The 24165-nt window shown below is 55.2% G+C and overlaps 12 protein-coding genes across 12 annotated transcripts; 8 read left to right on the top strand and 4 right to left on the bottom strand.

Annotated features, from left to right (window-relative positions):
- Positions 1–823: 823 nt before the first annotated feature.
- Positions 824–4675, top strand: M409DRAFT_23475 (uncharacterized protein; the record flags this gene model as incomplete). The annotated part of the gene is made up of 1 exon (XM_033806812.1): positions 824–4675. The coding sequence occupies one exon, from the start codon at positions 824–826 to the stop codon at positions 4673–4675; it is 3852 nt and encodes a 1283-aa protein (XP_033667173.1).
- A 53-nt stretch (positions 4676–4728) lies between these two features.
- M409DRAFT_23474 (uncharacterized protein) lies at positions 4729–6614 on the top strand (the record flags this gene model as incomplete). Its single annotated transcript, XM_033806811.1, has 2 exons — positions 4729–6416; positions 6497–6614. 2 exons carry the CDS (start codon positions 4729–4731, stop codon positions 6612–6614), a joined length of 1806 nt encoding a protein of 601 aa, XP_033667172.1.
- A 552-nt stretch (positions 6615–7166) lies between these two features.
- Positions 7167–8003, bottom strand: M409DRAFT_23473 (uncharacterized protein; the record flags this gene model as incomplete). Its single annotated transcript, XM_033806810.1, has 1 exon — positions 7167–8003. One exon carries the CDS (start codon positions 8001–8003, stop codon positions 7167–7169), a length of 837 nt encoding a protein of 278 aa, XP_033667171.1.
- Positions 8004–8212: 209 nt separating this feature from the next.
- M409DRAFT_36747 (uncharacterized protein) lies at positions 8213–8862 on the top strand (the record flags this gene model as incomplete). Its single annotated transcript, XM_033810608.1, has 4 exons — positions 8213–8249; positions 8309–8378; positions 8454–8466; positions 8578–8862. 4 exons carry the CDS (start codon positions 8213–8215, stop codon positions 8860–8862), a joined length of 405 nt encoding a protein of 134 aa, XP_033667170.1.
- Positions 8863–8969: 107 nt separating this feature from the next.
- On the bottom strand, positions 8970–10086 carry M409DRAFT_55132 (uncharacterized protein; the record flags this gene model as incomplete). Its single annotated transcript, XM_033812920.1, has 3 exons — positions 8970–9300; positions 9339–9539; positions 9596–10086. 3 exons carry the CDS (start codon positions 10084–10086, stop codon positions 8970–8972), a joined length of 1023 nt encoding a protein of 340 aa, XP_033667169.1.
- Positions 10087–10849: 763 nt separating this feature from the next.
- Positions 10850–12598, bottom strand: M409DRAFT_23471 (uncharacterized protein; the record flags this gene model as incomplete). Its single annotated transcript, XM_033806809.1, has 5 exons — positions 10850–10979; positions 11054–11094; positions 11163–11798; positions 11854–12326; positions 12379–12598. 5 exons carry the CDS (start codon positions 12596–12598, stop codon positions 10850–10852), a joined length of 1500 nt encoding a protein of 499 aa, XP_033667168.1.
- A 204-nt stretch (positions 12599–12802) lies between these two features.
- On the top strand, positions 12803–13969 carry M409DRAFT_23470 (uncharacterized protein; the record flags this gene model as incomplete). The annotated part of the gene is made up of 1 exon (XM_033806808.1): positions 12803–13969. One exon carries the CDS (start codon positions 12803–12805, stop codon positions 13967–13969), a length of 1167 nt encoding a protein of 388 aa, XP_033667167.1.
- A 529-nt stretch (positions 13970–14498) lies between these two features.
- Positions 14499–17605, top strand: M409DRAFT_23469 (carbohydrate-binding module family 18 protein; the record flags this gene model as incomplete). The annotated part of the gene is made up of 2 exons (XM_033806807.1): positions 14499–17403; positions 17481–17605. 2 exons carry the CDS (start codon positions 14499–14501, stop codon positions 17603–17605), a joined length of 3030 nt encoding a protein of 1009 aa, XP_033667166.1.
- Positions 17606–17957: 352 nt separating this feature from the next.
- Positions 17958–20560, bottom strand: M409DRAFT_66745 (uncharacterized protein; the record flags this gene model as incomplete). Its single annotated transcript, XM_033817072.1, has 2 exons — positions 17958–20006; positions 20426–20560. 2 exons carry the CDS (start codon positions 20558–20560, stop codon positions 17958–17960), a joined length of 2184 nt encoding a protein of 727 aa, XP_033667165.1.
- A 279-nt stretch (positions 20561–20839) lies between these two features.
- Positions 20840–21616, top strand: M409DRAFT_66744 (uncharacterized protein; the record flags this gene model as incomplete). Its single annotated transcript, XM_033817071.1, has 2 exons — positions 20840–21355; positions 21587–21616. The coding sequence occupies 2 exons, from the start codon at positions 20840–20842 to the stop codon at positions 21614–21616; spliced, it is 546 nt and encodes a 181-aa protein (XP_033667164.1).
- Positions 21617–21713: 97 nt separating this feature from the next.
- Positions 21714–22665, top strand: M409DRAFT_55127 (uncharacterized protein; the record flags this gene model as incomplete). Its single annotated transcript, XM_033812919.1, has 2 exons — positions 21714–21985; positions 22032–22665. The coding sequence occupies 2 exons, from the start codon at positions 21714–21716 to the stop codon at positions 22663–22665; spliced, it is 906 nt and encodes a 301-aa protein (XP_033667163.1).
- Positions 22666–22996: 331 nt separating this feature from the next.
- On the top strand, positions 22997–23949 carry M409DRAFT_55126 (uncharacterized protein; the record flags this gene model as incomplete). The annotated part of the gene is made up of 2 exons (XM_033812918.1): positions 22997–23229; positions 23301–23949. 2 exons carry the CDS (start codon positions 22997–22999, stop codon positions 23947–23949), a joined length of 882 nt encoding a protein of 293 aa, XP_033667162.1.
- Between the last annotated feature and the right edge of the window lie 216 nt (positions 23950–24165).

Raw genomic sequence — 24165 nt, 5'->3', positions numbered from 1 at the left:
GAGAATAATGGGCGAGGCCAGGACGAGGCTGTCTGTGAAATGGCACAGCGATCTGAGGCCAGGAATAATGCGGCGGACAGTGCAGGGCAGGCGGGGAGAGCGGCCGGATCTTCCTCAGCCGACACGTGGTTTGGCGATCCGTGATGCAGCCACATCTTGAGTATCAATTCGAATGAACATTGGGTTGATCGATAGTGAACGAGTATTTGATGGCTATTTGCTTAGACAGGCAAGGCTGAGAGTGGAGAGTAAGGCGAACGATTAATTTGACCACTGTGTCCTGAAACCGGGCGAGCTCATGGTCATGGTACTGAAGTGTCACTGCTTCGTGTGGCTGATGGTGCCTGGCGGCCGGTGTGGTAGCGGTGGTGAGAGGCCGCCATCCTGCTGGGACAAGAGGGCTGAACGTGGTGTGGTAGTGGGCATCGTAAACACATATCTAACAATCCCCTCCACGACCTCAAACAAGCGACAGGTGCACTGTGCTGTCATTCTGTTTCCGACGTTGTTTCGTCTCTACTACTGCGAGGGCTTTGACTCTTTGAGGCTTGAGGCTTGAGCTAGCAGCGCCCGAGTGGAGAGTGACGACTTCACGCCAACGCTGGACCATCCACACACCAACATCGCTTTCCCCGGTGCTCTCCCAGGATTCACGCTGCCTACCCTGGACGTCGAGCCCGAGTCTAGACGCAACGGCTGGGAGACGCCCATCGTCGCTGTCGCCTCTCCGCGCCCGCTGCCCGTCTTGCGCGCGCGCGAGATGATGTGAGCTTCCCTCTCACATCCAACACCAACGACACTCAAATCGCATTGCCGCACGGCGATGCTGACGGCTACGACGACTGCGCGCCAGAGATCTAGCAGCAACCGATCGACTCCCGACGGCGTCGTGCTAAGCGACGTCCCCGGCCAGGGCAACGCAGCAGCTCTTTTGCGCCCGCAGGCCTTCACCACCACCAACTCGCCCTACCCAAGCATCGCCGCCACCCCGCCCACCCTCCCCTCCCCGCGACCGCGAGCACATACCTATGCCGATCCGAGCATGCAACAGCAGGGACGCGCCACCCCGGTGACCCCAGGCGGCATGCAGCAGAATCAGCAGAATCAGTCTCAATGGCCTGCGCCGCGCCATGTCTCAGAAACGCAGCGCGCTGCCCCAGGCTACATCCCCCCACCGCCGCCCCTCCAGCAACAACCGCCGCAGCCGGGCATGTCATTCCCTCCTCCACCGCCCCGCCCGCCCATGAGCGCATCGCAGGCCCACGGCCCATTCGTACCCCCTCCCCCAGGCCAGCCTACCTACTGGAATCGACAGCCTTCCTCGTACCCTCCCCCTCCGCCACAGCAGACCCAGCAGCAGCAGAGAGAACCGCGACAGTACGATCCAAGCTTATACTTTGAATACTCCCAGCTTCCTCCTTTGAATCCTGGCGAGCCGTTGACTTCAGCCACCTACATTCCCGATGGGGGCAGCTTTGGGCCAGGTGTTGGCATTCCGCCTCTGCATTCGGCCAGCAATCCACCACATGCGCCCCCGCGCCCAACTCACGTGCCCCATCAGCCCAGCTACTATCGCGGAGGATCTAACGACTTCAGCACAGGTACTATGATGGAGAGCAGATACGATGGTGGTAGTTACAATCCGGACGTGACGGGCACTTGGTTCGCCAACCCCTACCAGCAACCGCCTCCGCAGCAAGTTCCTCCCACATCGCACTCTGTTCCGCCGCAGAACCTGATTCCACCGCCTACGCCCACCTCTGCCAAACAACAAAAGAGATTGATTGCGCCTGCGAATCAGACTGAGCAACACACCTCCCCAGCAGAAACGGGTAGACCTCCTTTCGATCAGGTGCGAAGTCAAACCAACGAAACCGTTTCGAATAGAGATCACTCCTCGTCGGGCGACACACCAGCTTCTCCTCAAGATCAGAATTGGCCGGCTGAACGGGTGCAGATTTGGTTGGCGGCCCACAACTTTTCGAAAGAGTGGCAAGCAGCTTTTCAGCACTTGAACGTGCATGGCGCACAGTTTCTGGACATTGGTAGGAGTGGTGGCCAGCGAAACATTGGATTCATGCCGCAGACAGTATTGCCGCAGGTTGCAAGAGAATGTACTGCCAATGGTGTGGTTTGGGATCAGCAAAGAGAACGTGATGAAGGGAGAAGGTTGCGAAAATATGTGCGGGATGTGCTGAAGACTGGGGGCGCCGGTACGCCTTCGACTGCTGCAACGAGTAGCACGACCAGTCTTCCCCTTCGCCCGAACAGACGCGATTCCAACACCCTACTTAACTCGGCGAGTGCTGGGACGGATGGAGGAGGCGTGGAAAACTCACCCAACCTCTCCAGAAGCGATATCAATGCTTTTGGGTCAACACCCACCACAGCAGGAGGCGGGGACGATTCGCCAGGCCGGACAATGCCATCGGTTTCACAGAACCGCGCACCAGGCAGTCGGTCTGTCACTCTGGATTCTTTCTCCAGCACTTTGAACGATGCGGAAAGGAGTGCATACACACGATCTGCGCTGGCCAATATCAATGACATGCGGAGGCAACATTCACCCAGCGGAAGTACAGGAGATCTGAGTACGACAAGCCAGAACTTCAAAGCCAGTCCACAGCAGAGTCCTGGATTAGTGAATGCACGGCCTTTGGCGAACGGCAATGGGCACGCCCGGGTCTCGAGTGGAACATCTTCTCATTTGAGGGGCCCCAGCTCAGAGGCGAACCTCCCACTCAACAACTACTCTTCAAGAGAAGGTAGGTATTACGCTGGAGTCACGGCTGATCACGAAGCTAAACAGTTCTCTGAAGACCACCCCAACGATCGACGCAATGCACAAGATGGATCGAGGCCTCCGCCAGCTGACGGCAGTCGTCGAGATACTCCAGCAAGCGCAAAAGAGCACAGGGGATTCTTAGCCAAGTTCAGGCGAGGGGGCAAGAGGGACGATCATCCCTCTCCTGATGATGAGCACGGACCAGCAAGCCCTCAGGCGACCAGAAATGGCCTCTATGGAAAACCGGGCGCAGCGTCGTCGGACATCTCGCTGGGTGATCGCCCGACATCAAGAAAGGAGCATCTGAGCGTTGAATCTGCCGACAACATTCCACCCCTACCAAGAGGTCGGCCTGCTGCTCGAGAAGGCGATAAGAAGTTCATCTTTGTGACTCCAGACGGCTGGAACTATCGTCTCATTGACATTACTGACATTGAGTCGGCTGATCAGCTCCGAACGGTGATCTGTTATAATCTAGGCGTTGCGGAGGGCCCAGATGTTACCATGCACCTCACAGCGCCTGGAAAGATGGAGCACGAGGAGGGCTTGAACGACCAGATGCTGATGAACGCACGGACACAAATGGCAGATCCGACAGGCAACATGAAGCTATATGTGCGCGCGTCTAACGTCAGTCTTGAGCCACCCCAGAGCGCTGGACTTGGTCTTCAAATGCCACAATCGCCTTTTGGTCAGGCCACATTTGGTGGGAAACCCCTGGACGAAGCGACCCTCAAGCGACTCAAGGAAGAAGAGGCAGGCTCGCCATCAACAATCCGTTCAGGCGAGAGCACCCTTGTACCCGACAAAGCGCGCGGTCTCGTCACCCTTGCGAAGGAGGGCGAGAGTAACGACCGCGCCGCACTGCAGGAGAGCATGCTTCAGCAGGACTTCATGAAGCTAACACAAGATCAGCAACAGGCGTTACTGGAGGCTAGGGCACAGAAGCACAGACTAGAAACCGAGCGGAAGCAGAAGTTCTATCAAGCTCAAAGGAGGTCTCAAATCATCGAGGGTGCGAATGGGAAGCGCGTGCACGACTTCGATAGCCCTCGAGCTTCTCCATACGAGACCGACAAGCAGCTCAACAGTCGCCCTCTGTCGTCTGGATCGACAGACCTGGAAAAGAAGTCGGACAGTTTCCAGCCGTTGCGTAGGCCACCGCCTGTTCCTGAGCCGACTAATACATTGAAGAAAGCCGACAGTCTCACAAAGAAGCAGGGACCTTCGACACGAACCAGCTGGCAGAACCGTAAGGAGGAGCCATGGAAGAGAATCTCAGGAGGTTCTTTGCCAGAAGAAGAAGGCAAGAGGCCAGGCGGAGGCATTGGTGCAGCACTTGCAGGCGCAGGCAAAGCAGTAGGGGCAATTGCTGCGCCTGGCAACGGGCCCAATAGCGCTCCAGTTGGAGGTTTGCCGACTCTATCAGCGAACATGGCCAAGTCATCAACCGCTCCCGATCTATTTGGACTGGATCCCGAACCACATTCTATGCAATCCATGACCTTTCAGCAGCGGGCAGCTTCTGGCCCCACCCGTATCAGCCCTGGAACACCGAGAAGTCCCTTCACGACCATGTCAAAAGGCGGCCAACCGTTCCGAGTACCTGCATATGAGGAGCCTGATGATGAAGAGGATGATGAAGACACTCTCAAGGCCTCGCAAAGACCTAATCTATCTCTTCGAACCACTTCGAACCCGATCGCTAGGCTTCAAGCTGAAGGTACGGCTAGGTCACATAGCCCAGATCTTAGCCCGAGCTCTGAGCGACCGACAAGCTCTCTTAATCGTATGATGAGCAAGAGAGGCCACTTTGAAGTGCCCGAGTACGAAGTGGCCTTTGCACCGTCGCCCAACGTCGGAACGATGGTCTCTTCGCCATCCCTCTAGCGAAGCAAAAAGAGAGGGTGGCACTCGAGCATGTTCCATCCCAGAAGAAGGCCATGAAGGTGCTTGGTGTGACTGGCACAGAGTCACCCGGCCGCTCACCTAATCGACCTGAGCTGCGAGTGAAGACATCGAAGCCGAATGTTAGGTTTGATTCACCCAAGAATCCGCCGCTCGACAAGCTTAGCGCGGATATCGACGAAAGTGAACCAGCGCCTTTTGGAGGCACATCGACATCGTCCGCAAACCCTTGGTCGACCGATTCGCCGGACGATTCTTCTCGTTTTGGCCAGCTTGGCCGACGAGAGAGCTTTGCAGGCGAATTCCGTCCACCAGTCGAGGACATTGCCGAGCGTCTTGACAACTTCTTCCCCAACGTCGATCTCGATCAGCCGATGGGAGAAGACGTTGAAGGTGCAGAGGGAAGTCCCGTTTCAACTGACAAGTCGACTCTCCATTCGAAGGCGTCATCATCAGAGTTGACTTCAAGTCGGATCACAACGCCCGCTTCTAGCATTGAGAACATACATACACTTGGGAGTGAAGAGTCCACACTCAAGGCAAATGCGCCCTCTGTCGCCGAGCGAAATGTGCGCAAGTCTGGGGGCTTGGGCAGGACGAAGAGTATACGAGATGTGGTGAAGAACAACTACGCTCACCTGGGAGGCCCATCACCGCATGCATCAATCTCTTCCACGTACTCGAGCCGGCAACCCAGCGTGTCTGGCTTCCCTACCATGCAAGCTCCCGTCCTGTCAAACAGGATCAGCACACTCAGGAACGATGGCGGCATTGTACGGCGAAAGAGCACAAAGATGTTTGGTGCAAAGATTGAACAAGTCAAACCCCAGCGTGGCAGCAGACTCATCACCAATCTGGATACCATTCCACAGGACACCATTCCGGTCGGCAATGTGCAACACGTCAAGCCTGAGCGCCAGCCCACGTTCAAATGGATGCGCGGTCAACTTATTGGGAAAGGTACATTTGGACGTGTCTACCTGGGCATGAACACGACAACGGGAGAACTTCTCGCCGTCAAACAAGTCGAAGTCAACCCGAAAGCAGCCAACACGGACCCGGCCAAAATCCGCGAAATGGTCAAAGCCCTCGACCAAGAAATCGATACAATGCAACACCTCGACCACGTCAACATCGTGCAGTACCTCGGCTGCGAACGCAAAGAATACAGCATCTCCATCTTCCTCGAGTACATCTCCGGCGGCAGCGTCGGGTCCTGCCTGCGCAAACACGGCAAATTCGAAGAGCCCGTCGTCTCATCCCTCACTCGCCAAACGCTCTGCGGCCTCGCCTACCTCCACAGCGAAGGCATCCTCCACCGCGACCTCAAAGCCGACAACATCCTCCTCGACCTCGACGGCACCTGCAAAATCTCCGACTTCGGCATCTCCAAACGCAGCGCGAACCCGTACAACAACGACATCACCAACTCGATGCAAGGCTCCGTCTTCTGGATGGCGCCCGAGGTCATCCGCGCGCAATCCCAGGCTCTCGGCGATGGCCTCGAACCCATCAACCAGGGCTACAGCGCCAAAGTGGATATCTGGTCCTTAGGTTGCGTCGTGCTGGAGATGTTCGCCGGACGAAGGCCTTGGAGTAAAGAGGAAGCCATCGGGGCGATTTACAAACTCGGGTCCCTGAACCAGGCCCCGCCGATTCCAGACGATGTCTCGACGGTCGTGGGACCGGCCGCGTTGAGTTTTATGTATGACTGTTTTACCATGTGAGTACCACCGCCATCACCCAGGCTTAAGCGTCGTGATGCGTTTGTGAATGAGCTTGCTGACTTGTGACCGACAACAGCGATCCCGGCGAGAGACCCACGGCGGATACGTTGCTGCGGGCGCCTTTTTGCATTTTCGATCCGCATTACAATTTCTTGGATACGGAGTTGTATGCCAAGATTCGAGGCGCGTTTTGATGAGTTGGGTTTTGCTTTGGACTGATACCCCCCTTTTTTTTGAGCTTGCCTTGCTTGTCTTTGGTTGTTGATGTTTTCAGAGGAGAGATGGGGAGAGGGAAGGGGTGGGTTTTATGTATGAGTGGGTGTACGTTCGTGAGGATGGGTGGGGGAGTGGACTTGTAATGATTTGATGACTTTCAACTTGGGAAGGGGAAATGGACACGGGAGAGGGAACGGGAAATGTAATAGATCAAGGGAACTGGGAGTGATGGAAGATGAAAGGGTGTTCGTAGCTAAAGCGAAGTCCTTGCGCCATACGTCGCAAGAGACTTTTTTGAAGGTCGGAGAATGTTTCGATTTCCTTTCGGCTAGACTTGTGCGCTTCCACCCTACTTACTCCTCGTGGGAAGGCTGCCCGGGCCTGTTCTACTTGACCGGCTTCCTGGTTCACGGGGTCTTTGTGCCCTTTTTCCTCTCCCTTGCGAACAGCGCCGGATGAAAATCCTAGCAAGCCTCTCCCTATCCCAGACTTGGCCGGTTCAGGGCCTTGTGTTACACTTCGCTCACTTTTCAGCGAGACATCATGGGCGCGTACACATCATGTCGGTTGCATTCATCCCTCCCACCCCTCAACCCGCCTTCCCCCTTCCCACGATCACCACATCGATCTTTATACTGCACCCTCTCATCCCACCCCCCCAACCTCCCAAACGGACTCCTCAACCAAGCCTCCAGCTCATGCACCACCTGCCTCGCATTCTCCCTCCCAACAAACTCGCCCACCAACTCCTCCGCCTTGCCATCCGCCCCCCTCAATTCAAAATTCCTCAAAATCGCCAGGATATACTCGATGAGGAAGTCGACGCGGGAGGGCGTCAGGAAGGGGAAGACGCGGAGTTCGCGGCGGAGGAAGGTCTTCGCGCGGGATTGGAGGGTGGGCGAGCTGCGGACGTCGGCCGGCGTGAAGGAGTGGTAGTTGGAGTGCGCGTTGGAGCCGATGTGCAGGGCATAGAGGCGGTGGGTGTAGATTTCGCGGCGGAGGGTTAGGGAGGGGTCTTCTATTGCCGGTGGTGGTGGTTGTGGGTGGCGTCGAGGTCTTCGCCTTCCCGTTGGCGCTTCGCGTTTCTTCTCTCCTTCTTCCCGTGTGGGAACGTGGTAGGTTTTGTAGTCATCTGGACTCCGCCAGTCGTATTGCACTTCAGACACCTGTGTCTTGCATAGTGGGCAGGTCGACTGCTCCTGCAGCCAGGAGACGAGGCATATGAAATCGAACGTCAGGTGGTTGCACGGCGCTGCTACGGCGCGTTCGGTGATGGGTTCGAGGCAGATCGTGCAGGTTTCTGGTGTGTGGGTGCGTTTGATCGCTGCGGCGCCTTTGATTTTGAAGTCATCGGGTTGGCCATCCATGCAATGAGGGTGGGTTTGTATGGATGTGACCGGGAGGAAGTTGGAGCGTGGAGTGAAGTGAAGGAAGTCTGGGGTTGGCCACGAGGGCTTGGCAACGGCTCTGCGTCATCGGCGGCTGGAGCTTTTGGCGGGGTCCAATGCGAGAGATGTGAGTGAATCCAACGACAACAAACGCTCATCTCGACAGCAACAGACGGGAAAGTGCAAGCATGGCGGCCAATTGCATCTTTTGCAAGATCATCAAGGGTGGGAATAGACTACAATTCGTTCAATCTCAAGTGAGGATAGCTCACAGCAATGTATAGGTGACATCCCCTCGATGAAGCTCTTCGAGAGCGAAAAGACTCTGGCCTTTCTGGATATCAACCCTCTTTCGTAAGTCGAGAGCAGACTGCAGGAGACAGACATCTCGTAGAAAGATTAAGAGCTAACAAGACATCCTCTCAAAAGCTACGGCCACGCAGTACGTCCACCCCACCCACCTTGATGTCCCAAACCCCCCTCAAATCACACCCTCAAGCTATCATCGCCTCAAAGAAGACCGATGGCCTTCTAACACCTCTCTTACCCACAGCTCATAATCCCCAAACACCACGGCGCCAAACTGCACGAAATCCCGCCCGAACACCTCACCGAGCTCCTCCCCGTCGCCTCGCGTATCGCGTCCGCGCTCGGCTGCGAAAACTACAACATCCTGCAGAACAACGGCCGGCTCGCGCACCAGGAGGTCGATCATGTGCATTTCCATGTCATCCCCAAGCCGAATGAGACGGAGGGGTTGGGCATTGGGTGGCCGCAGCAGAAGGGGGATATGGAGAGGTTGAAGGGGTTGTTGGAGGAGGTTAGGAGTAAGATTTGAGGTGGGGAGGGGATGGCTTTTCGGGAGGCCTGGTCGAGGTGTGGGCATAGCTGAGATGAACATGAATAGGTGTAAAATGCAATAACGTTTACAGTTTCATTGAATGTCTATTTTCTTCTATCGACGGGATATGGAAGTGCAAGAACTGGAGCGAAGGATAAAGGGCATAAGAACACTGCGAGAGTAGGCAGGGAATTTATCACACACTCCTGCGAAAGATAAGCTGAGTCCGCCTCCTCCTTCTCGCGAGCATAGGATAGGACGAGAAAGGTAGCGTGTAATTGAAGGATACAAGCAAGAGCGGCGAAGAACCAAACGAGGTAGATTCGGAAGTAAAAGGTACGAACGGTAGTAAGAAGTAGCAGATAAGACATAGGATAAACGATGGCAACGTACGAATCCCCAATGATAACTCCCAAACTCCCCGGACCTGAAGCCCTCATCAGCAGGTCAATGTGTATCCGTTTCGCCGATACCGAATAGTTCTGTCGTTTACGTCCTGTGTAATGGATGCCGTCTTCGCGTTCATGTCGTCGTCGTCGTCGTCGTTGCAACGACGGTCGCCGTCATAATTGGTTGTTGCTGGGCGTTGAGGAGGTTTCACTGCTGTAGGAAAGAGAAGATCAATTGAAGGGGTTCCTGAAGATTTTGAAAGAGAAGGGATGGTATTTCGAAGACTAACAGCATGAAGAGTTGGGTTTGGGACGAGCTGAAAGGAGAGGAAGAAACGTACACAGGATTCCATGCTCCCGAAGCACCTCCGCAAACCATCTCCCTCGCGCTCTCCAAGTCCATGCCTGTCAACTCGCTCTCACCTCCCCACCGCTGCTGTCGTCCTGAGACGCTTCGTACAAGAGCTTCGAGTACGATTTCCTCACAGAAGTCGGCGACTTCCCACAGTTCCTCGAGACGGTGTAGAAATTGAACCGTTCGATCACTTGACTTGCGGAGACTGTAACCAGTGCGCGGGTCGATTGTGAAGAGGTGCATTGGAATTAAGTGTCGCGGGATGAGGCTGAGGTAGAGTGTGATACGGAATTGGTCGAGGCGGGCTCCTGCTGCATCGCTGCTGGGTTGTTGAGAACGGCTGTTGGCCCGAGTTTGTGATGACGAATATGCAGTCTGTTCTGTGTGCATGTTCATGTCTTGGAGCTGCTGTTGAAGACTATCGAGATCGTAGCTTGAAGGTGCAGTGGCACGGCAAGTTGTCGCCGTCGAGCCCATGGTGGTTGTGGTCGCTGGAGATATCGTCGTTGGACGTAGCTCTTTGGGGGTGGAATGTATGGCAAAGGGGGGAGAGCTCAAGTTTTATAGAAGCAAGTGAGTGCCGTGAGGACGTGAAGTAACGAACGACAAGCCTCGTGACTGCTGTCTTCACACAAGGAAAGCAGTGCAACTCGCCGCGGCGTCCACGCGCCTTTTCACTGACCACTTGCTTGACCAGCAAAACATGCGAAAGGGTCCGTCCAAGGTGAAGGGTTCAAACGAAGGGACCCGCCCGAGGGTTGGTGAAGAGACAGTCGTACCGCAGCTTTTGTAGCATCGACTATCAAAACCACGATCTTTCAACATTCTCACGATGTGCACAGTCCTGCGCACAGTCCCACTTCTCACCAGACAAGGCCCCGAAGTTGCAGAAAATGGGCGATGACGGGCTCTATGTCTGATCGTCATTGTGACCGCAGTGGAGGACCCCTGTCTGCTGTGTTACCTAGTAAGGATACTGCGAGTAAAAGCTGTGCCACCAAGGATTGACGTCCTCTCACGTGTTTCTCACGTTGCTGCAATGTCGGCGTCTTGTCTGCCGGTCGGACACATTCGGCTTGCAATGATTCTTTGTCGCTGGTTGGACGCGGTTCCTCAGGTCCACTGTCGAGCTTCTCGGCTTTCTTGACATCAAGCAGGCTTCGCGTACTTGCATAACCGACATGCAAAAAGGTAGTTTCTGGTCCTCGTTAGTATTGGACGCCTGCCAAGAAGCAGTACCTTATCTATCGATGCCGCCGTAGAGATTGGAATCAGGAGACAGGGTGGTGGGGGTGAAGTCGTCGCATCGAAGTGTTTTGATAGATTGATCGATCTTCTGTGATCCGCGGAGCATATTGAATCTTTCAGGCCTACCTTCGTGAGTATCCCTGGAGCGGCAAGCTGCAAGGTCTTGCTTGTCTGTGACTGCGTTCCACGTACGAACGTGTAGATTGCACACTCGTCAATCACCACGACGAGAGTGATCTGAACAAACGTCAGATCATCTTCAAGAGACGACCGATGCATGCAGCTCCGCCAAACGCCGCACTCACGCCGCAGAAGACGACCAGCACGCCGTACGACGTGCCGTAGGCGAATGTGGAATGTGCATGCCATCCAACTTCGAGCAGCTTTTCTGATAGAGGGCCACCGACAACACCTCCAATACCTTTACCAGCTGCCATGAGTCCAATGAGAGTGCCCGTATCGACATTGCCGTTGCTTTCCAAGCGGCGCATTGCAGCTGCACAGCCGGGCCATGTCGTGTTGAAGCCACCGGTGAAAAAGCCCCAGATAATGGCGAACAAGTATAGCATTGGTGCAGAGCTCGCCAGTCCCCAGAACACGAATGCTGCGACCATGGAGCCGATGGCGCAGATGGAGATTGCGACTGTGACATGATAGCGGTCAGTGATCAACCCAAGAATGACTGCCCCTACAGAGACCCCTCCATTGTAGAAAGCAACACTCAACGGGCCTGCATATTGGGGAAGGCCGATCGTCAATGCGTAGGCCGGCATCCAGAGCAAAGGTATGAAAGCACCCAGGGACTGCGCAACATTTCCGAATTGATAGACCCAGAAAGGGTATCTCTTCATGTATGTGAAGTCTTGAGGGCGAAGGGCGCTGGCGATTGATAGTGGAAGGCGAGGCTGCACCAAGATCAAGCAAGGAGTGGTGAGTATGACCTGGGAAAGCATTAGCCGTTTGCAGATACCATTGACGAACCACACCATTGCTCACAAGAACGACAGCCCAAATTCGAAGGGCAGAGCGAAACCCATACGAATCCAGTAGCCACTGCATGATGAACGGCACCACAACACCGGCTGTACCAGTGCCAGACCACGAGATGCCGTACGCCAGCGCCTTTCTCTTCACAAACCATTCGTCCAGAAAAAGTGTGGCTGGGAAATACAGCAGGATACAACCAATGCCGTACAGCACACCCTGAGTTGCGAGGAGGCCAGCAACCGTGCTACAGAACGACGCTCCCACCAGGCCTATGACCATAGCTACTAGTCCAACGTACATGGCTGGTCGTCGAGTGTGAGGATAACGTTGCATGGCGATCCCAAAGAAGGGACTTGCGAAGTAGGCAACACCAGTCGCTGTCGTACCAATGGCCGCAATACCAGAACTCTGCCTGGCCCCGTGCGAGAATGGCTCATGTGTGCTGTAGTACACTTGGAACACACCAAAGGACAGAGGGAAGCCTGGAGAGGGTTTTAGTGGATGGTCACCAGGGAACATGATCGCCATGCTCACCCCAAACTATGCCATCCAGCATGAAGCAGCCTAAGAGGAAGAGCCATGCTCCACGTCCGCCATCAACGGGAGGAAGAGTATGCGATACAACAGCACCAGGTCCTGACGAGTCATAATGCAAGGACAACTCGTTGGCGGCATCTTGACGATCTTGAGAGGCCACTCGCCGGCTACTGGAGCCTGGCTGCAAGTCTCGAAGCTCAATGGTTGACGAAGCCATTGTGTGGTGGTACGGTGTTGTGTTGTATTGTGACTCGAAGGTGAAGAGGGGATATGTGCCCAGACTTTTGTCAACGGCTTTCAATACTTCGACTTTTGACATTTAACGATGCGGAGATAAGGTTCCAGCCGTAACGCCACGAAGACTACAGGTGCGATTTTGTGACTCTCATTTCCAACCTTCTTTCACCAGCCACCCCTCAATATGAGCACCTCCGACATGGCCGTCGACGTTGCCACGTCGGTCTCCAACAGCACGCAGAGTTCAGATGTTGAAATGAAGGCTGTATCCCCAAAAGCTGAAAGCGAAGCCTACACTTTGATAGGGCCAAGAAAAGCCGCGAAGAAGCCTGTAGCTGTGGACGACGATGAGCCCCTTGTTGATACGACCGAATCGATACCCCTCAAGTCCAAAAAGACCGAGCGGATGCAGAAGCGACAACAGAAGAAACTCAAGAAGACTACTGTGACGTCCGAGACGAAATCTTTCCTAGAGCTGCCTCCCGAGTTACTGCAAGAAGTCCTCAGTTATCTCCGACCAAGTGACATTTTCAGATTACTGCGGCTGAACAAATCCACGAGAGATTTTATTATGGACAACGAGGACCTAATCGCAAAGGACATCATCCTGCACAGATACCACACTCTTGCTCGAAGCTTTCACCTACCGGTCCCTCTTGCACAGGTCGATCCCACCGCACAAGCTGCACTCTTGAGCAAGAACTGGCAGGATAGGTTGCAGATCCATAAGAAGCCATACCAACACGTGCGAGTCATTGATCCGGCCAAAGTCTGTACCTGCATGTCCTGTATGCTTTCGTGGAACAACCTTAATGTTGTTCTCGACCTGGCCTTCTTCCAGCGGCACCTCAACAATCGCGACCCGATTCCAATGATCCCACGTGGTACCTATCCTGAGTGGAACCGCAAATTGGTCGAGCGAAATGCATCCATAGTCGAGAAGGCGATGCGAAGCCCGCTGCACTACGCCGCAATACTGCAAATCCACCTCACCACCCTTGTGGGCACTCTCACACGCCAAGTTCGAGTGGGCAAGAAGACATGCCACCCTCGACGCCTCTTCCACCTCTCGACGGCCGACATTGAGTCTGGGACGGACCGTTTCCTCGAGCGCAGTGGTCCGCCTTCATACGAGTTTCCCTTCCACCGAGACAACTACTATTCTCTCGAAGCCTACGTCCCAAACAGAAAGTGGGATCGCGAGGACCAGGTTTGGCTATATGCAAGCCCAGGAAAGCCGCATGATAATGACCTCTCTTGGGTTGTGGCTCGCTTTCAGCCTGACCTATCCCCGGAACAGGGCTTGGGTCAGTTTGTAGCAGAGTTCGCCGAACAGCTGCGCGCATCGTAGGATATGTGCAATCAATGAACAGTCAATTGGAAATGCCAGAAAACGGCCACGTCTTGGAATACCTGATGCTTGTCAGCCAATCATCACACAGCCTCAAATGGTTACACTCAGCCTGGCTCGCGCACAAAGCGAGCGAATGCTTCCTCACGCACAAACCGTACGCTTTAACACTCTTCCGATGTGAAGAAACTAAGATGTGGCACTACCACAAGACCGCCATCCGTATTGTATCGCAAACGGTAGTGTTCGGCCCAGAACACTTCTCGATACATTCCGCGGCTAGCTGGCGAAATTGCGCAGACGCGCGACCACATGGCAGGTTCAAGGTGTGTTGTTTTCATTCCATTCCATCTTGGCATGTAGATGCACTTCGCTCTCAGATCGCACGGTTTCGTGTCTCGTTGCCCTGCTACGCATCACCGCCGACTACTGTCACTCGTTATTGTTTCACACTGTATGACGGACTGAACACGACAGCAATAGCTTGGTAAACCGACCAAGTCTTTGCGGACGACGCTCCTCCGGCAGCATGTACCTCCATGGCGGCGTTCTGGGTCTAGCGGTCGCAGCGCTACCACTCGGGGCGTTGTCACAGATCATCACCATCACCGAGTACCCAAGTACATGCAGCGCTGTCTACACTTCAAGGACCGCGACTTTCACCAATGGCAGCGCAATCTACACGAGTGGCAGCAGCTCAGTGACTGTCTACCAGTCGACTGTCGTTGTAACGCCAATTCCCTCGAGCGCTCCGGCAACACCCACAGCTCTTTCAGACGCGGCTCTGAACGAAGGCCTTCCTTTCGTTCTTCAAATACAGCCCGGCGTCGGAGGAGGCTCCAAGCGAAGGCAGGCTGAGAGTGCAACGTATCTCACAGCTGGCGGATACACCACAACGGATCCCAGCAGAGCCGTTCAGTACAGAATAAACAATGGCACCTTGGGTGCAACAACCGGCGGATGGATCTCGACTGAACCAGAAGTTGAGAACATGCCATTTGCAATCTCTTCGACACTCGGATCAATCAGCACTGAATTCGCCTTTCAGAATCTACAGCTCCACTGGAACAACTCCGCCTTCGATGGTGGTGCTGCAGGATTCTTCACCGTCCGCGCCGGCAATGGCAGCCAGCAAGTCGTTGTCAGGTTCAGCGGAGCTCGCGATCCCAGTTGGGTTGCTGTCACATTCGCCGCTCAATCAGCAAGTGGGCTCGGCATACAAACACTCAGCTCTGTCGGATCAACGACAATCTCGACTTTGATCTCGATCGGCAGCATGACGGTTCCAGTGACTTCCGGCAGCACCACCGCTGAGGCTCCGTCCAGCACTTCAGAGAGTGCCCTACCTCTCGGCACCTGTGGTCCAGAAGTTGGACTCAACTGCTACGGCGCTGATGCAGGAAGCTGCTGCAGTCAGTATGGATATTGCGGTTCTGGATTCATTTACTGCGGAACCGGATGCCAGCCAGAGTATGGCGATTGCGATGTCGCCGAGAGCAGCACCAGCGTCTCGTACGTGCCTACGGTCATCACAAGCGGGACGGCTGTGATTTCGACGAGCGTACCAGTCGTACCATCATCCAGCGCTGTGGTCTCTGGCGACGTGGTCTCCAGCAGCATCCGTTCCAGTAGCGTGGTGTCTAGTGGCGTAATCCCGAGCAGCGTAGCCTCCAGCGGCGTGGTTTCCAGCGGCGTGGCATCGAGCGCTTCGATCTCCATCTCTGCCGTAGTCCCACCATCTGCCACCCCTTCATTTGCGGCACCAAGCTACAGCTCGCCAGCCTCATCGCCAGCAGTCTCGCCTACGCCCAGTGTCAGCCTCTCCATCGTGACATCCGATGGGAGCAGCGTCACCTACTCGATCACATTCACTCCAATTCCATCGGTCATTACGAGCGGCAGCTCTGAATACACTCTCCTTCCAACATACAGTGTGCCTGGAGAACCTATCGGCCCCATTGGTCCAATCCAGAGTTCGAGCTTGCGGGATACGGTCATCTCATTGCCTCCAACGCAGGCTTCTAGCTCATCGTGGGTTGTGGGATCGTCAAGTGTGCCGGCGTGGTCTTCCTCAGCCCCTGCTTCAGTGTTCTTGAGCACCTCATCTCCAGTACAGATCCCATCATCTGCCGTCCAGGTCCCATCTTCAAGCGCCCAGATTCCATCCCCCAGCATCCAGCTCCCATCGCCAAGCTTCGCTGTCACCAGTTCGTCCAGCTGGAGGGCTTCATCTCGGTCCACCACAACCTACACAAACCTGGAGACTTTCCCCTCGATCATACCAGACCCGACGACCTCTTCCAGCTCGACTGCTGTGATCAGCCCCAGCACTGCCAGTCCTCGTGTATCGAGCTCGCCATCTAGCAACGTGGCGCCGCCTTCCAGCAGTGCAGCAATATCTTCAACCAGATCATCAACATCCTCAGCAGCATCAGCTACATCCACCGGTGCAATCTGCCCCGCTGGCGCTGGCAGCGTCGTCACAGACTCGCAGGGAGCTCAGTACACCATCGGCTGCGGCAGGGACACGCTGGGCAACTCATCGCCAGGTCTCGAAGCACGCAACTCATACGCCGACTGCATGATTCTGTGCGACAACACCTCCGGTTGCCTGGGATTCACATTCGCGGGAGCTGACATGTATGGAGTTGGCCCGGGCAACTGCTACCTCAAGAGCTCCAACAACGGGGAGCCTCTGGAGTTCTCGCCTTCCGATGTTCTGAATCCACGGCTCGTGTCTGGTATCCGCGTCGCAGGCGCTGCATCGCCATCCCCCAGCTCCTCGCGAGCGGCAACTTCGTCTGCTCTAGGATCTTTACCAGGAAGCTCCATTCTCCCAAGTTCGACCCCTCTGAGCAGCATCGCAGCCCTCCCCTCATCAAGCCCAGCCCCAACAACCAGCAGCGCAGCCCTCACCTCATCCTCATCGCCATCCTCGAGCTCAGCTCCACCCACCCTCACCCACCTCGTCCTCAACTCCCCCACCCCCTGCGACTTCGGCGACCCCCCAACCTGGGACGAAGACGACTCCTACTGCGAAGTCCGCCTCCCCTCCCCCATGACAGTCTACACGCAATCCTCGCCGCGAACCTACTTCTCCACCAACGGCTTCATCGCCCTGCTCTCAGGCTCCTCCCAATATCAAGTCCAACGCCTCCCCACCCCCTGGCTCCCCAACTCCACCATCGCGCCCCTCTGGGACGACTTCTTCGTCTACCGCGAAAACGGCCAGACCCCCACGCAGGGCATGTGGTACCAGTTCAACAACGGCGGGGTGGAATACGAATGGTACGTCGCGCGCGCCGGGGTCGAGGAGACGATTTACCATTTCACGGCCGGGTATAATTATTCGCGTCCGGGGGTTTTTGAGTTTAGGTATTATTTGACGGGCGGGGAGGAGGAGGGCAGTTTTGCTAGTGTCGGGATGCAGGGTCGTAAGTCACTACCATTATCTCCTTCTCCATCGTTTGGGTATTGGTAAGGGCTTTTGCTAATGCGCTTTTTTGTGTAGTGGATTCCACCGGGTTGGCGACGGGCTTTCAGTACAGTTGGAAGACGGCGATGATCACGCCGGGACTGGTGTTGACGTGTGATACTAATGCCAACTCCTGTACGCAGGGGGCACCGGAGTACTGAGAGGGACAGAAGGATAGGAGATGGTGGGGGAGTAGAGGATGACAGGGGAAGTCTTTTATTTGAGGTGTAATTTAAACACATGCAAAATCGATATTGAGGCGTAGGGAGAGTATTTGCTTGCTTCTTTGTTCAATTGCACATCATCTCGAACGTCCTATGTGTCTCTTGGGGCTGTGTGTCGGGGTCGTGTGAAGGTAATGATACATTGTCGACTACTTCGTCTCTCAGGCCATTGTCGCCCGACCCCCAATTCTCCGCGAGAAAGCCTTTTCCGTTTCCACTCAGACGCCAGACTAGTATTCGCCCCTGATAGACCTTCCTTCCGATCCCAAACGCCCTGCTAAATTCCAACTCAAGGCAGATACGCACCACCCGCCACAATGAGATTCATCTGCGTGAACCGCACCTTGTACACCGGGCTTTTCTTCGTTGGGAACGCCGAGATCTGATCGGGCGAGACCACAACGTCCTTCTTCGCCTTGTTCTTGCTCACGGCCCCGCTACCCACGGCATTACCGTCGACTTTGGTTCCCGCGCCACCTTCTCCCACGATCTTGCCTTGGCTGTCTTGGTTTGGTTGGACATCCCATACGCGGACTGTGCCGTCTGCGCCGCCAGATACGAGCACGGTCGACTCTACGCACCAGTCCAGACTCCAGATGCCGCCTCGGCCGTGTCCACGCATGCGCTTGACCAGACGTCCAGTTGTGAGGTTCCAAAGAATGATCTCACCCCTGTCATCTGCACTTGCAACCACCTGTCCGCTTGGTGCACATGCAATAGCAGTGACATTGCCGGTGTGTCCAGTGAAAAGTCGCACTGAATGTCCTCGTTGCAAGTCCCACATGCGCACCGTGCGATCGCCGCCGCCTGAGCCTGTGAAGACGTAGGCGTTGTTGGGATGCCAGGCAACAGTCTCCACATCGGAGTCGTGACCGACGAATAGTCGGAGAGGGGCAATCTGAGGCGTGCTCCACAGCCGTGCAGTTCGATCCGCGCTCGCAGAGGTGAAGTAGTGACCTTGAGGACAGAAGCGCACATCCCAGACTGGCGAGTTATGCGATCGGTAGACCACCAAATTTGACCATGTGTCCATTGACCAGAGGCGGATGGTTGAATCAGCAGATCCAGAAAGCAGGTATCGGGGCTGTGATTGTGAGGAGCTGGAGTTGTTGGTGTGGCCGTTGGAAGTTGGTCCAGGTAATGAGATAGAAGGCGAGAATGAGAGAGCGTAGACAGGCCCGGCATGGCCCACTAAGCGTCTCGATGTGGAAGGCTGATATGACGGCGGATCGGTGGGTGATGTGAGAGGCTGGTTCTCCAGCGACCATACTCGGATGAATGACTCAGCTGTTCCAACGGCAACGAGTGTGTTGTCGCCAGAGAACTCAATACAGTTGACACTGTCGAATGTGTTGTGGAAAGTGAACATCGTGACGCTGACTCCAGGTCCAACTCCTCCCGATCGGCCCTCAATGCGGAATCGGTCCCTGTTCTCTTTGATCTTCTGCACCTCCATGGCGACATCTCGTGCGGTTGATGGTGGAAATGGAATGCCCTCACGTGGAGCTGCGTCGTCTAGAGGTTCTCGCTTGATTGACTGTTCGAACTCCTCTATCAGAGTGTTTTGACCGGGGCCTGGTGGGTGCGCTGCGTCATGCTCTTGTAGCTCGGCTTTTACATCCTCCATCAAGTCGCTTTCCATCGGCAAAGGGCCGAGCGAAAGCTTCGAAAGCACCTGTGGTGCCTTAGGATCGAGGTTTGCCGAGCCAGGATTGTGCCCGGGGATTCCCTCATCTTCTGCTGGAACATCTTGGGGTCCATCGCGCTGAGCAAGCAGTTTGGCGAGACTTCGTTCGGCTCCAAGGGAGGCACGATCGACCCCGCGAACGTAGAGGTTATTCTGAATGATGCTTTGCACGATCAAGCCGCCTTCGTTGTCCTTTGACTCCAAGAATGTAACAAGCGCCGCCAAGGCCATGTTGCTCAAAGTCAGGCGATACTTGTTGTTGCGGTAGAGCTGTGCGATCTCGTTTTCCTGCACATGCTCTGGTTCGTAAATGGCGGATAGTGCACGCAAATCGTCCTCAAACTCCGACTCGAACTGGTCTCTGAAGCGCTGGAAGAACTCTGTTCCATCCCGGGCGAAGAACTCGGTGACGCACTGAAGAAATGAGTAGACGAAGAGAGGCCATAACAAGCGTTTGAGCTCGGGCTTGTAGATGTCGAGGACGTTGTCGATCCAGTTCTGCGTGAGCTCAAATGCCCTGCCGTACTTCTTACCGCCCATCTCGTCGATTGTCGTTGCGATCGGGTTGCCGTTTGCATCGGTCTTTTCGCTTTCTTTCCTGAGCATAGCCTCCGTTCGGCTGTATCCTTTCTTAGAAAGGTATTCAAGAACCTGTATCAGCAGTCAGTCTTTGCGTGATGACCAGTTTTAAATCAATGTTGCGCGAATTTGCAAACACGGAAGTCATTGTTCGAAAGCTCACTGTGCAAACCAAACCAGCTTGTCTTAAATATTCTTTGTGCCCTGGATGTGCTCTGTCGTAGCTGTACGGGGTAAGAAGCGGGGGTGGGAGGTGTGGTGTCGGCGATAGACCAGGCCCACGCTCGTTTGTGTTGCCCGTGACTGGCACCATCGTTGCAGGCCGGCTCGTGATGCGAAAGAGCAAAAGGTGTTGGGACGAAATGCTTGGCGTGTGCTTTGCAGGTCGATGGTCGCGGGTGGGGGTGTTCAACACCAAGATGCGCTTTCGCGAGTCGCGCACACGGCGTTTTGCACTGGTGAATGAAAGGGGTTCATTAATTGCGGCTTACAATTTGATTGAGATTTTGCTGCGTCTGCCCTCCTCCCTGCCCGCCTGGAGTGGTCGCGGACGGCGCATTCATGCCACCAGCGCTGGGAGGCCCAACGCTTGCCGTGCGCGACGACGGCGGTGGCTGCGCTGCCATGATGAATAGTTTTTGAGGTTGTAATTACATGAAATGGAAGAGTGGAAGAGGAGTCGCGAAGGCGATGGCAACGCCGTGAAAGAGATGAAGTGAGGTTGGCTACGACCGCGCTGGGATGCTGTTTATTCAAGACGGCGGCGGAAGCTTTCTTTACACGTGAAGATCAGGCTACTGCTCCGAACACATGATAAAGCCACCCCAGCGTCCCATACATTCCAACTACACTTCTCCCGGCTTGCTGATTTCCTCGACATGGCAACACGATAGTTTACAAGCAACATGGCGGAACAGACCATCACGCCAGCGGAGCGCATACGCGAACTGTCCGCTATTAACACAGATGTCGCCGTAATGCTTACGTCTGCTGGACAAGCAATCAACGCCCTCACCAACAGACCCGCCAGAGCCGCCGATGGAGACGCGCAAATGACGGACGACGCGAGCAGTACCATGGATGCGCATAAGAAGGCTTTCACAGAGAACACTGAGGCCTACTTCATCAACGTTCAGGCTGTCTTCGCGCGACTGAGGCGACAGGCATATGCGTTGGAAGAGGCGGGCATCATTGACTCCGACGACTCGGCACTGGCCACTACAGTTCCTCGCTCAACGACAGGCCCTGTAGAACCACAGGCTCGCGGTACGCCGCCGCTAGCGCCGAAGCAAGAGCCCGTGCGTATCGTGAATGGTGGGCTTGGGAAGTTCGATGTGGGATGGTTGAATAGCAGGGGTAACAAGGTTGGGGAGGAGAAGGAAGCGGAGTTGATACAAGAGGCGAAGGAGTTGCTGGAGGAGGCTCTGTCGAAGGAGGGGACTGCCGGAGGTTGAGAGCATCGCCAGACGCATGCGTGGATGCGAGTCTACCCACACTTCGCCGTGAGAGCGTAACGACTCCCGTATTCGAACAGAAAGTGAATGCGATTCGCGTGTTGCGAAGAAGATACCACACATTCACTTTTGGTGGGGCGCGCGCATCAGACTTCACTTCTGGATCGGCCATTCAAAATATCCTCGCTTATCTGTCAGGTCGACTCGCTGCGCACCTCGAATTTGTGAAGCACACTCGAGACCTCCCAACATGAGTTCTACCAAGAAAGACAAGAAGAAAGGTCAGCCTCGGACCGGGTTTCCCGTCAGCCCAACACCGTTCTTCATGTTTTCATCCTCTGCAACCGAACACCCGCCAGCGATGCCAGCATTTGGCGGCGGTCGCGTTGTGGGTTCATTAAACGATGCCACGGCGTCTACATTTGGTGCTCCATCGAAGCCTACCTCGCATGCCATGACTCCTTCTGTACTCCCGGTCCCGAGTGCGCAGAAAGGTCCTGAGCCGGGAGAGTCTGGCGCACACACCACGACAACTACTCCCTTCTCGAGTGCGCAGGGCGTGCCTGACCCACGCCTTTCTCTCTCGCGCAATGTCGAGTAAGTCATGCCCGCCAGTCATGATTTGATCCTTGACTAACAACAGGAGCACCTCTGGCAGCATCATCGCGTGCCGAGTCGGTACACCGCACACCACCTTCTTCGTTCATCGCGCCGTTCTCTACAAGTCGTCCGAGTTCCTCAAAACCCATGCCGAGCTCGAGAGTAACGACATCGACTCTGAGTCGTCCATTTCGCTCCCGGATTTCAACTCCGAGGCCTTCGCACTCTACTCGAAGTGGCTCTACTCCAGCGCCATCATCAGCATCCCAGAAGACGAGACGCCCAAGGACGATGCTGAATGGAGGGTCCTCGCCAGCGCATACGCCCTCGGCGAGAAACTCATCGACATTGACTTCAAGAACACCGTCATCGACGCACTGCGCGCCAAAGTCAAGAGCAAAATCGGCAACACGGTGTGGAAGGTTGCGCCTGAGCTCGTTCGCATTATCTACGCCGGCGACTCCAAAGACTCGCCCGCGCGACGCTTTGTGGTCGATTTGTACCACGGTCACGGCGGTGCGAGCAATCTCGACGACCGCAGCCTTCCAAGCGACTTCTTGTTCGATCTGGCTCGTGTCGGCCTTGTTCGAACTATCAAGAGGCACGTCAGCAGCGAGAGGTGCGAGCATCATGAGCATGGCAAGGACAAGGCTTGCTACATCGATCGTAAGGCATGAACATCAGATAGTGGGGGAAGACCGGAGGAGATGAAGCAACAGCCAGGAGTCATGACGGCGGCGATGTAGTCTGGTTCTGACTGTTAGAAGCGATTCGTATGAAAACAAATGTGAGCGCGTTGAAAGTTACGACGGTACCGTGCATCAGCGGCACTGAACATACTGTGTTTCCGGCGTCGGTCCTCAATCAACGAGTGTCACATGTCAGGCGCGCGGAGCTTGAAACTGCACGGACCTCCGAGCGTTTGTCACGGGCTTAAGAAGTCGTTTGCTCTTCTCAACCTTCTCAACACCCACCACCTTGTCTTCCACTTCAACTTTCTGGCGCATCATGAGTGCTTCCAACAGCATGCATTCGAGTCGGCCACAGACGGCAATACCTGCAGCTGCGCAGCGTCCAACGCAAACTGGTGCACCGTCTTCAACTCTCATCAGTTCTATGCGCGATGCGTTTATTAAAGACGCAGAAGGTAGATTTCGCATGTCCCTTTCGCGACACGCTCCAAAAGCTGCCGATTCGCAACAAGTTCGTGATCCATGCAGAGTCCCCGTCCGCGACATTGAGTGAGTCCACCCAGGTCGATCCTTGTGCCATAAATGACTGGAGGGTGATCGCTGACTGACATATGGCATAGTGCGAAAGACACCATGGTGTCTGTTCTCGTGTGCAATCCTCCCGTCACATTCAATGTCCACCGCAAGACCCTCCTGCGCTCGTCCGCGTTCCTCAAGGCCAAGGCCAAACCGGAGTGGTCCAAAGGCGAAGCGGCGGTGGGGATTCCGAATCACTCTTCCGAGATCTTCGGCATCTACTGCAAATGGCTCTACTCAGGCTGCATCGTTGGCTGTATGGGCTTGCCAAGTGCGACTGTCTGGACTTCGGCTTGGGGTCTGCTGGCGGATGCCTTCGTTTTGGGTGAGGAGCTCATGGACACGGAGTTCAAGGATACCGTCATGGATTCGTTCCGGGCGAAAGCTCAAGGCGAACATGGACGCAGCTTCTGGCTCAGTGCCCCAGAAATTGTGCACACCATCTATGATGGAACTCCATCGTCGTCTGCTGCTCGGAAGTTTGTTGTGGACATCTTCTACAACCACGCCGAGTCTGCCGTCTTGGATAAGACGGAAGAGTACCCAACCGACTTCCTGCTCGACCTGTGTCGCAAGAGTCTGTCGCGCGCGAACAGGACGCCGATGGCTGCTCCTGGAGATGTCTACACTTTGAGCTGCATCTATCACGAGCACGGCAAAGACGGAAAATGCTATCTCAATGGCAATTCATGAGGACTACGTGGAACTGCGGAAGATGGAGAAGTCATCCCGACTAAGGGCCTGAGAGGCGAGTTTGAGATCATTGAGGCGACCCATAAACATGGTCGAGAGAAGGAAAAGCTACCTTCTCCTCAAATGAAAATGCACGTTGAGACCACGGCGCACGAGAATACGCCACTAGCTGCTCGTATGACTGGTATTCATCGTCCAGGGGCTACTCGAAAAACC

Source organism: Zasmidium cellare (genome assembly GCF_010093935.1).
Source record: "Zasmidium cellare ATCC 36951 unplaced genomic scaffold M409scaffold_19, whole genome shotgun sequence".
NCBI classification, from domain to species: Eukaryota; Fungi; Ascomycota; class Dothideomycetes; order Mycosphaerellales; family Mycosphaerellaceae; genus Zasmidium; species Zasmidium cellare.
The sequence above is the reverse complement of the archived record's forward strand: the minus strand, read 5'-3'. Positions and strand labels throughout refer to the sequence as shown.